Source organism: Cricetulus griseus, chromosome 3 (genome assembly GCF_003668045.3).
Source record: "Cricetulus griseus strain 17A/GY chromosome 3, alternate assembly CriGri-PICRH-1.0, whole genome shotgun sequence".
In the NCBI taxonomy this organism is placed as follows: Eukaryota; Metazoa; Chordata; class Mammalia; order Rodentia; family Cricetidae; genus Cricetulus; species Cricetulus griseus.
Genome location: NC_048596.1, coordinates 56,729,152 through 56,741,332, shown reverse-complemented (window position 1 = coordinate 56,741,332; position 12,181 = coordinate 56,729,152). Strand labels below are relative to the sequence as shown.

General features: G+C 50.4%; 1 protein-coding gene across 7 annotated transcripts in view; it reads right to left on the bottom strand.

The window, feature by feature from the left end:
- Ano1 (anoctamin 1) overlaps positions 1-12,181 on the bottom strand; it is a 94,592-nt gene that overhangs the window by 21,350 nt on the left and 61,061 nt on the right. For 4 of the 7 annotated variants that reach the window (XM_035441209.1, XM_035441213.1, XM_035441214.1 and 1 more), the window contains 5 exons: positions 8,711-8,785; positions 5,410-5,611; positions 5,153-5,264; positions 4,630-4,687; positions 272-372 (listed from right to left, as the gene is read on the bottom strand). In XM_035441209.1, coding sequence (XP_035297100.1) covers positions 272-372; positions 4,630-4,687; positions 5,153-5,264; positions 5,410-5,611; positions 8,711-8,785 — 548 coding nt within the window. Of the gene's footprint in view, positions 1-271; positions 373-4,629; positions 4,688-5,152; positions 5,265-5,409; positions 5,612-8,710; positions 8,786-9,695; positions 9,774-12,181 lie in introns of all 7 variants that reach the window. The other 3 variants (XM_035441216.1, XM_035441210.1, XM_035441211.1) reach the window with 1 other exon arrangement.

Below are 12,181 nucleotides of genomic sequence, written 5' to 3'. Positions count from 1 at the left end.
AGATGAAGGGGACTGGCCCCTGCTGTCTACTCTGCTACTCAGGGGCCAGTACAAGCCAGGGGCTGTGTGGCCCCTGAGAGTCCATATTGTTTATGATGGGGCAACTTTTGCTCCAAGTTCCTCTCCCCTCCTCACCTTCTGGTTTCAGATGTCTCCTATCCCCAAAGAGGCTGATGCCTCCTCACCTGTCACAGAGGCTACTCTGAGAGTCCCATAGAGTCGCCCATCCCCTCCACTCTGTCCCCGCCCACCGAGGACGGGTACCACTCACGGGATGCCGATCTCGAAGAGATTGTTCTGGATCAGCTGCTTGCCCAGCATGATGATGCTAAGTTGGATGCAGAGCTCCATGAGGCAGCCGCCCGGAGCACACTGTGGGACAGAGGGCAAGTCAGAGCTAGCCTGGCTCTACGTAGGGGGTGAGGCTAGCTCTCAACTTGTGAGGCAACTCATGGCTTCTTAAAAGTTAGGTTCAGGGCTAGGGAGATTCTGGGTGGGTAAGAGCACTTGCTGTGTAAACATGGACATCTGAGTTTGAATCCCAAGCCAACATGGTTGCGTGTGTCTGTTATCTCAGCATTGTGGGGTTGGGCAGAGGCAGGTAGATACCAAGATCTCTGGCTAGCCATCCTAGTTGTGATAGTTAGCTTCCAATCCAGTGAGAGACCCTGTCTCAAGGCATAGAGGAAAGTGATAGGGAAGACGCCTGCCATTCTCCTCTGGCCACCCCACACGCACACCTGTACATGCATTTGTGTGCCCATGAACACACACACACACACACACACACACACACACACACACACACACACACACACTCATACTCACACACACACACTCACACACATACTCTCACACACATACTCTCACACACACTCACACACACACTCACACACATACACTCACACACACACTCATACTCAAACACACACTCACACACACTCATACACACTCATACTCACTCACACACTCACATACTCACACACTCACACACACTCACACACACATACACACACTCATACTCACAACACACTCATACACACACACTCATACACACTCATACTCACACACACTCACATACTCACACACTCATACTCACACACACACACACACATTTCACATCCCCACCTTCTGAAACCTTGAGAATAAAACCTTATTTGGGAAAGAAGTCATTGCTGGCATGATGAGTCAAGGGAGCTGGGACCATGCCCTGCTTCAGTTATCAGTGTCCTCTAGAGAACACAAAGGCCAAGAGGGAGACAGCATCTGGAGTGCTGCAGAGAAGTCACCATGAGGCCAGTTATGGTGGTGCACACCTATAATCTCAACATTGCGGAAGTGGAGGTAGGAGGATCAGGGATTTAAAGTCAAACTCAACTACATGAGTTCAAGGCCAGCCTAAGCTACGTTAGATCTTGTCTCAAAAAAAAGAGCAGGGAGGAGCTCAGTCAGTGAAGTGTTTGCCTCACAAGCATGAGAACCTGAATTCCATCCCCAGCTTAGGATGGCATGTGTTTGTAATCTCAGTGCTGGGGAGACAGAGGCAGGTGAATTCCTGGAGATCACTGGCTGGCCAATCGACTTAGCCTACTTGGTGAACTCCAGGTTCCAGTGAGGGACCCTGTCTCAAAATGAAAGGTGGAGAGTGATGGAGGAATGACACATGAGGTTGATGCATGTTGGCCTCCACATGAACACACTGTACACACACACACACACACACACACACACACACACACACACACACACACACAGAAAAGGAGAGAGGAAAGGGGGAATAAAGGAGGGAGGAGAGGGGAGGGAGGGAGGGAATGAGTTACCAGTGATTCTACAGCCCCAGATGTTGGGAGAGGCAGGGACCCTCCCCAGGAGCCTTCAGAGGGAAAGGTCCTTACAAGCCCTTTATATGCTTTGTGCTTTCAAGCCATGCTGTGTTGGAGTCCTTCTGCCTGTGAGCTGCTGTGCTGGAACCAGGGCTCAGAGAGGCATGAGCCAACAAGTGGGTCATGGTGGGTGACTGGACCTCAGGTTCCCTCTCCTCCCTTTCCTGGGCTTGTGCTCAGCTGATGCCCTGGTCACCCTTGCATAAGCAGGCATAGGTGCAGCAGGTGGGATCATGAGGTTGGGAAGCCTCACAGTGTGGTGAAGGCCATCTGGCTGAGGTGCAACACCCCACTATGCCTCTGTTTGCTGGGGCTAGCAGGCAGGGGCAGGTTAGATGTGTGAAACTGAACTGGCCCTGGGCACAGTGATTACCTGAGTTCTGGGTAACACTTTCTATATAGTCACCCAAGTCCTTGTCCTAGAGGTCACTCATTCCATTGAAAACACTAACTCTTCGCATGTTCTGCACAGACACTTTCTAATCCCCAAGCAGTATGCAGAGAGGATGCCATGCAAGAAGCCAAGAACACTTCACAAACTTTCTGCAAACCCCTGCACTGTACAGGAGGTCCTGGGGTCCCTGGGCCTGTGGTCAGATAACTGAACTAGGCTGCCCTCAGATCATCCTGTGCCTGATGCCCTTCCCTTTGTCCCTCTATCCACTGTTTCCTTTATCAGGAAGGCCCCTCTCTTCTGCGCATGTGGAGGACAGATGTCAATTTTAGGAGTCTCTCATTCCTCAGGAGCCATCCAGCTTGTTTTGTTTGTTTGTTTGTTTGTTTTTTAATTATTTTTTATGAGTGTTTTGCCTACATGTATGTCTGTGTACCATGTATATTCCTGGTGCCTGTGGAAGCCAGGAGAGGGCATTAGATGCCCCAGGACTGGAGTTAGAGACAGTTATGAGTCACAGTGTGGAACTAGGAATCCAACTTGGGTCCTCTGCAAGAGCAGCAATCACCCTTCACCACTGAGCCACCCATCCCTCCAGCCCCACACCTGGCCTTCCACACGGGAGCTATGGATGAGACTCAGGCCCTCAAGTGTGTACAGCAAACACGTCACTGACTGAACTGTCTTTCCAGTCCTCACTTCCTTATTTTCTGATAAAATGAACTTTTTTTGTGGGCTGGAAGTGTGGACTAGTTACCTGGAGACCTGAACCACTGACAGCCCCAGATGCAAAGGAACAAGCCTACGGGTCAGGACTCAGTGGCAGAAGGTGACCTTCCAGGGCCAGAACTGTGGGGCAGAGGCCAAACGTTCCCAGCACTGTGTCTACAGATAGACAAGTGGGTGCTGCCATGCCATGTTAAAGAGAAATGCAGCCGAGGCCTGTTTTTCCTTCTAAATGTACTTTAATCAGAGAGGGAAAAGCCAAAGGCTAACAAAACAAAATGGAGACTGGCCCCAAGGAAGCTAACTGAGTCATTTAAAAAAGAGAGAAACAGGGTGTGGTGGCACGTGCCTTTAATACCAGCACCTGGGAGTCAGAGGCAGGCAGATCTCTGTTGAGTTTGCGGTCAGCCTGGTCTACAAAGCAAGATCCAGGACAGCCAGAGCTACTGTTACACAGCGGAACCCTGTCTCAAAAAAAAAAAAAAAAAAAAAAAAAAAAGGAGAGAGAGAGAGAAGAGAGAGAGAGAGAGAGAGAGAGAGAGAGAGAGAGAGAGATGAAAGTGGAAGGGGAGAGAGGCTAAGTGAGGGAGCAAAAGAGGAGCAAGGGATGGATATGATCAAAGTATGTTATATACGTATGAACATGTGATGAGACCCATTATGTGTGATTAATATGTACTGATAAAAACAGGGTAGGTGCAATGGCTCCATGAACAAAGGTGCTCGTCACTGAACCCGAAGACCTGAATTCAATCCCAGAGAACCATGAGGTGGAAGGAGAGAACTGTCCCCTGTAGGTAGTCCTCTGGCTTCTACACACGTGTTGCAGCATGCACATGTGTACATACACAACCAATAAGTAGATGTAGTAAAAATAAGATTTAAAAGGGAGGCTGGAGAGATGGCTCAGCTGTTAAGAGCACTTAGCTGCTCTTACAAAGGACCTGGGTTCCCAGTGTTCCTATCAGTTGGCTCACAACCAGCTATAATCCAATTCCAGGGGATCTGATGCCTTCTGGCCTCTGCAGGCATCTGCACATATGTGATGTATACAGACTCAAAAAGGCACACCTACATACACACAAATAATAAATCAATGCATCTCTATAAAAGTAAAAAAGCCAAATTTTGAACCAAAAAAAGTATCAACAAGAACTAGGCATGACTCTTTCCCACCTTTCCACCTCCCTTTGTGCCTTCCTTGAGACAGATTCTCACCATGGGGCTCAGGCTGGTCTCAGTTGGGATGGTAGGTGTGGGCCATCATGCCCACCTAACTTTCTCCCCCTGGGTCCCTGAACTATATTAATGGAGAACATGACATGAACCGAGCACGGGCGTTCATCGTCTCTTCCTGACTGTGTATGTGATGGCACCTGCTGCTTCAAGCCCCTGCTGCTTTGACTTCCCTGCCATGATGAGCTGTTCCCTGGCATTGTGAGCACAAGTAAATGCCCTCTTCCTTAAGTTGATTTTGTTAGGGTGTTTTAATCACAGCCACAGGGGGAAAAAACTAAATCTAAGTGGACATGTGAGGATGCAAGAAAGTATTCTGGCTGGAGTGCACGAGTGTGGAGGACAGGAAGCTAAGCAGAAGGTTGCTGGGAAGGGGAGGTGACACGTTACCTCCTCCATCCTGAAAGAGCGGAAGATGTACACGTAGTCGCCCGGCCGTCCGACAAACCTGGGATGGTTGGGGTAGTGGTTAGGGAGGAGGTGGACTCAGTCCCCAGCAGATGCCACCCAAAGGGCCTGTGCTTCTGCAGATTCCCAGGCAGAGCCACCAGGGATTTTGCACAGGCTCTCTTCTTCCCTGGCTGGCTATCAGTACGCACACCTATATACCATCTTCAATCACTTGGTGCCACCTGTCCTGTTGCAGGCACTATCAAAGGTTACCATCTTGGTTGTTGTCTGGGGTCTATTGCACTGCCTGGGGTCTGTATTGCTAGAGCCTCCCTCTGCTTTACTGCCCCAGCTAAAGCTAGCACTACTCCTTCCCCTCCCAGAACAAATATCCTAGCTGTAGAAGCTGCACTTCTTGTTTTCTCTGGGCTGTGGGGGCCTCCCACCATCAGGAAGGACAGGTAGGACAGAGTCTTTTGCCAGAGTGGAGGAGGCAGTAGAACCAGGGTTGAGGGGTTCCTACCGGCCTTTGAAGAAAGCCACGTAGAAGATGGGAGTGTAGGAGTTCACGAACTTGAGCAGGAAGGCTTTAAATGTCAGCCTCTCCTCGAAGCTCTTCTCTGTTTTCGGGACCTCTGAGGAAAGACACAGTAACCACTCACAGACAGGCCAGCCAGGGGCAGTCAGGACCGGCCAGAGTCTGGTGGTCAGACTATATGCTCCAGGGCTAGCCCTGCATCAGGGCCATGCTGCTCACACCATCCTGCACTCAGTACTCACCAATCTTGGTGAGCCACCTGGCAATGCAGCCATAAACCTCATCCAGTAGAATGATGACCACGAGGTTGATGATGACAGCAGTGGCCGTGACCGTGACCCGGATGTTGGACCTCACTGAAGGGGAGGAGTTCATGGCCAAGGCTGCAGCCGTGGAGATTCTATAGATAATAACTCCCAGCACGATGGCAAATGTCACTGCGATCTGCAGGGCAGGCATGGGCAAGCTTAGTGGTAATGGCAGGGGTTTTGGGGGGAAGGTGAAGAGCTCCCTTGAACCTGCCCATCTACTCCTAACCCCCACATTTTCTGCGTCAGAACTAAAGCTGAAATTACTGGAGTACTCACCAGATACCAGGTGCTCTGCAGGAGTCAACCCACAGAACAAGGACAAAAGTGAGAGTGTAGACTGATCAGAGTTGTGTGCCTGGCTCAGGGGACTGACATTTACCAGATCTATGTACTACTCTCCCTTATTAGCCCTCAAATAGAGCCCAGGACACTGAAGCCATGCCCCAGGTGTTGTCCTGGTGTTAGAGCGGGCTGGCTACCAGAGATGCTTCTTTCCCAACCCGGAGAGACTGAGACAGCAGACTTCTGGATGGTGTGCAGGGCTAATCCAGGCACCCTCACAGCCACTGTGGTCAGGCAGATGGTAGTATCTGCTGGGACATGGCTAGGGTCCCCGCCCCTTAGCTTTCTTGGAGTTAGTTACCTTCTAGCTCTCCCATGACAGCAGGCCCCAAGGATAGCCAAAGCCATCTCAGACTACAACATTCCATGGAACTCAGACTGGTGGTGCCTGAGAGATGGGTGGGAATCTAAGTGACAGGTTTGTTCCGCCTGCTACAGTCTGTCTGTCTGGGTTCCTTTTCCTTTTGTCTGGGTTCTTTTTCCTTTTGGCACAGGTCCGTGGATAAGACCCAGTCTCTGCCCAGCCCAAGGGTGTGGACACCCCACCCTAGAGCTCACTGGGCGAGGGTGGGCATGTCTGAAGCTTGCCAAAGCAGAGGCTAGCTGGGTTTCAGGTACTTCTGTATGGATTTTGGCTGCTCTAGACAGGCTCTGGTCCTTATGTTTCTGTGTCCTGGATGTAAGGAGGTCTTGTCCTCACTGGCATGGTCCCTCATGCTCCTGGCACAGGCCCTATTACTCTGTGTTGCCCATGCAGGGAACATGGCCCTTGAGGGTCTCCTCAGAAGACTTGCCCTGCACACTATGGGCGTTTTTAGAATATGTTAGTGACTAAACAGAGAAACACCCTGCCTGGGAAACCATCTGCAGTCCCCACTATGCCCTGTAAGCACAAGGCATGGATACCACACCCTGAGCTGTGCCAGGGAGTGAGGGCTTTCCTCGGAAAACCCCTCAGGCCTGCCAAGAGGCCCCTCCCAGCCATAAGAACGTCTCTTGTGCCAGGGTGCAGAGGTTGGGAAGGCTCTTGAGTCTGAGTGACTCAGCAGAGGCAACCCTCCACCCTCCTCCAAGGGAGCCACAAGCCACGTGCCCCTGCACCTCCGGCTGGCCATGCACACTAATGTCTTCAGGACCAGCATGTGTGGGATATCAGCATCTGTGGCCTGAATGGAACTCTAGTGTCAGGGGCAAAGCTGCATCTCCATTAATCTGTGAGCCTGCCTCTTTTGGGAAAAGACAGCTAGCTGGTTTCTTACCCATGTCTGTCCACCCTAGTTCCACTCATCTACCTTGCTAGATCACTATGTATTCCCGATTAAGCCTTTCTGCAAGGCAGGTGGTCAGGAGAAAGGGTTCTGGCCAATGAGATACATTGTGGGAGGGTCTTCTGAGGAAACCCCCTTCACAGACAGGCAGCCTTTGCTGTCCATCTTGTGCCCTACTCTCAGCCTTCCCTTTTTCATACTGGAGTGTAGCAGTGATGATGGAGGTAGAATAACTATGTTGCAACCACAATGAGTGAGCAGAAAGAAGTTCAGAGAAGCCAGTGCCTCTGGTCAGTCGGCCCTAGGCCACCCACCCACTTCTTAACCTTCCCTGGTCCTTTTGCTAGGAGCAGCTGGTCTGTGGGACTGTTGGGGTCTCTTAGTTCCTTAGTTAGAGCTGGGGTGTCTTTCTCTGGGTGTGTCTCTGCATCCGAGGGAACATGTCATCCTCAAAAGGAGGCTGAGAGTGGATCTGGAGTCCCAGGTAGTTGAGAAGCCAAGGTTCAGAAGCTCAGGGACAGCCTACACAGCAAGATCTCATCAAACTGAACCCAAGCAAAGGAGGCTGAGCTTGTCTTCTGGTGAGGTGAGTCCCAGCTTCTTCAAGGAAAGGAAAGCAGACTGGGGACCCCCACTGTGGAGGCTGCCTATTTCTGGATCCTCTAAAACAGCTGATGCTCTCCAGCAGTGTGCAACACTGTATGGGGTGGGGGTGGGTGAAGCTGAGGCCTATGCTGTCTTCTGGGAGGTGGGTAGCCTGCCCAGAAAACCCATCCTGGCTCAAGGCTGTCGTCTCATATGGAATGAGAAGAAATAGGCTCCTGGCTTTGCCCATCTTGGCTAGCATTCCAAGGAACAGCCCTTGGACCTATTTCATCACCACCTGGCTAGGTGGGAAGACTGAATGGGTCATCCAATGAATGACCTAAGGAAGCTCCAGGACAGGGGGTTGATGGGATTCTGGGACTGAAAGTCTAGGTGGCTCTGCCAGGATCCCATCAAAACCTCCCAGGCTAGACAAAAGGTGGCCAGTGGCCTCAATGAAGATTGAGAGAGGCACAGGTGGTTTGAGGCAGAGGCCTCATGACTTCAATGGGGAAGGGAGTTCCCTGAGAGCCATGGGACATTTGCTGGGACATTTGAATCAGCTCAGATCTATTTGTGTAAGGGACAGTAAGGCACGCCTGTTAGAGGCTGGCTACAGGTGTGCCTGACCACACCTATAGCCACATCCATATCAGGATGACTCGTGATAGGTTTTTAAGGGGCTGCAAGGCACATGGGAGCCCTTCTCTCTGGCCTTCCTGCCTTGCGGTCCCTGGCATGCTCTGGCTTGCGTTTGGCTGGTGTTTATCTGAATAAAAATATCTTAACCTTACAGACTAAGGATCGGCTCTCATTTTACCTGGCGCCCAATGTGGGGCACGAACACACGACCCTGAGATTAAGAGTCTCATGGCTACCAACTGAGCTAGCCACCACAAACCCCAGCCTGTCCCATCTTAGGGATGGAAGAGGGCCCCCCTCCAATCCCTCTCCATCCCAGGAGTCAGGGCCATTGTGTCCCAAGATGAGTGCAGGGTACCTCTGATTCCCAGCCCCGCCAACATTCTAGAACTTACCATAAAGATGATGGAGACAAGGTTGGTGAAATAGGCTGGAAAGCGGTCCCTCCAGGTCAGCTTCACTTTGTCTGTCTGCAACATGAAACCATCTGGTCACTTACTGAGAACCACCTCAGTGGGTGGACAGGAGTACACACAAAAAACTCAAGAGAAACCTCCAGAAGGCTCTGAGCAAATATGACAGTCCAGTGAAAGGGGAAGCACATAGGGTCTAGTCCCCCTTGAACAGGGTCACAAGGTGACAAAGTAGGGAATGGCCTCTGGGGCTAGGCCTCCTCTGTGGATAGGCCTGGCATTGCCCACTGCTCCCTAAGAACTGCATGGCCTGAGAGGGAGCTGCTCACTTCTGAGACTCTATTCTTCCTCTGCAGTCTCCTGTCCAGGACTATAGGTCCTAAGATGTTGGGCCATTTGCCACCCAGATCAATAATAGCCATTTCCCCTTTTGCTGAGCAGGTGGAACAAGTGCCTAGCACTGCATGTTAGAACTCAGAACACTGAAAGGTCATGTTGACCTGGGGCCACATAGTTCTTTGAGACGGTCTTGGGCCCTGAGCTGGCTGGCCTGGAAGGGCCTTGGGGAGCAGTTGGCCACTAGCCTGGGCAATTTCAAGTGCTTGGCGGGAGGGGATTTCAAAGACAAAAACACACACTGGAACCCAGCATGCTAGCACGATGTCACATGGGAGGCCACTCATTCCAGCGGTGTCTGCATGCACACTCATGAGAAAACAAGAAGCAGTCGAGGACACCCGTGACAAGCACGTCTCCAGAGCCCCACATGAAGCTGCATCTGCTCCCTGTGGATCCCTGACAGCCATGCAGTGACATTGCAACACATGGCAGGCTACAGGAGGTGGAGAAGGGACACAGATGGGAATGTTTCGAGAACACACCACAGAGGTGACCAGGGACAGACATAATGGCCAAGAAGGCCTGCAGATGGTGTCAAGGCTCAAGTTGCCCCCAAACAGACAAGTACCAATTTCACCCCTGCCATGGCTGTCCTAACCCTCTGCTTCCATTTGTTGGTCGGTTCTTCTGGACCATTCCGGCGCTTCTGAGGGTGGGTGGGGGAAAGAGAGCACTGGATGGTGGAACTGGGTGGGGTACTTCGGATCTTGGGTGGGGATGTAGGTCTAGGCAATGGCTCGCTTTCCTTGTGAGTACCATCTGCCAAGGCCAACCAGGGCTCTGGGCATTTTAAACAAGTTAACACACAACAGAGACTCAATTCAAGGTCAGGGCAAGGGGATCTAGAAGTTTCTAAAATAAAGAACCCAGCATATAGTCCCCATAGGCACCCTCAGCCTTGTATCACATGTAGTGTCACATGCCTGTAATCCCAGCACTCTGAGATAGATACAAGAGGATTAGAAATTCAAGGTCATCCTTAGTTACATAGCTAGTTGGGGGCCAGCCTGAGCCCCCAACTGTGTTAGGTCTGTGTTTAAGACACAGACCCTGTCTTAAAATCAAAACCATGGGCCCGTAAGAAGGTCAGCCAGTAAAAGTGCTTATGACCAAGATGGATGGCCTCATTTGAATACTTCAGGCTCCACACTGTGGAAAGAGAAGACAGACTCCCCAAAGATGGCTTTCTGATCTCTACACATGTGCTGTGGCATGCACATACAAATAAATATAATATATATACATATAAAAAGAACAAAACCACATGAAGTAATTTTGTTCCATAACTGAGGGAAACCAATGCAAATCAGTCACTGTGAGCCACAGGAGACAGAAGAGAGAATGTGTCCATATGAAACCACAGGCTCAGGGCCACCACCTTCCTGGAAGCTTACAAAAAACAAATAAACAAAAACAAATAAACAAAAAACCCAACTCTCCAACATCTTTGTGGTTCTCTCACGATCCAAGAGCTGGGGCTGAAACTGAGCCTGGATGAGGCAGCCGCTGTTCTCTGAAGTTGCTGCTGTGATGGGTGTGGTGTGGTGTGTGGTGGCTGCAAGCCTCTGCGGTTCATGAATGAGTGAAACACTTCTCTGTATTCATTCCAATCTAAGATGTGTGACCAGAGAGCCACTGTCCCATGGCTCTGGGGACTCAGGCTGACTCCTGAGGTTTCTCCACCCAGACTTAAATTTGGGGAGGTGCCCTGGAGACTCGAAGACATGATGGAGGCTTGTAGGTTCTCACTTGGGGGCCACTAGGCTATTTACAGATGGGACTGCTGGGTTGATCTGGTCAGACAGACGGCTTCCAGTTGATGTATTCAACCCTTGGGCTGCATGTGGCCCACAGCTATGGCTGTGGACCAACATAAAATTGTAAACTTTAAATACTATGGGTTTTTTTTTTTTTTTTGCTATTTTGTTTGTAATTTGATTGTAAGGTTGTCTCAGCTCTGTAATGACAGTTATGCCTCAGTATCAGAATGCTGTACACGCCTGTCCTGCTGCTTGCTTATATAATTTCATTCTTTTTGAGACATGGTCTCAGTGTATTGCCCTGACTGTTCTAGAACTCTCTGTGTACACCAGGATGGCAAAGATCTGCCTGCCTCTGCCTCCCAAGCACTGGAATTAAAGGTGTGCACCCTCACACTTGGCTGTGATTACTTTTTGTGCCATTGAGTCCTGCTCAGTCTCTGGGGGTATTCTGGTAGATCCTTCCTGGATATAGATAGGATGGGGCCTTGCACCTGGCCTGCCTGCAGCCTCTGCTGTGCCCACCTCCATGTAATTGTGACAAGCTTAACCCTCAGGCTTCTTGGTACCATGAGCTCAGTGCCCAGGACACAATGACAAGGTAAGAGTCCAGGGTTTATCCTAGTCATTCCAGAGGCCAAGGGTTTCAAAGGTCAGGAAAACCATGAACCTGGAAGAGTAACCTCTAACTGCCCAGTACTGCCCAGTACCAATACGACTTTCTCCAGCCTTAGTGAGGAGCCAGTAGCCTGGGGTTCCTGGTCTATCTCACCTTATGAGAAAATTAGAGGTGTGCAAGAATGCAGGCCACACACACACACAAGCTGCCAATCAGAACAAGAGGCTTGGGGACAGTTTATTATAAAAAAAAAAGACTGTTCCCTGGAGCACATCACAACACCCACATCTTCTCCCTATCCCTATGTTCTAGAGAAACAAGAAGTTCAGGGACCTGGGTCTACAAATGCTTCCAACTCATTGTTCAACACATAACACAGGTTTCACAGGGTGGCGTGGAGCCTTCCCAGGAACCAGATCCCAATGTGACATGTTTGCTGAAGTTGAGTTCACTCTCAGAATACATCAGGGGACAGTCTAGAGCAGGACTGAGCTAGTTCTGGCCCTTTGGTCCAATCTGACCTCTGGCCTGTTTTTGTAAGTAAAGTTTTATGGGAACACAGTCTTGCATCCTTGTTTACCTTTTTTCAACAGCCCTGTTCATGCTACAATGACAGAGCTTTTTCAGCATAAAATATTTACTATCTGAGCTGAGCCCTGGTCTGCAGAGAACACA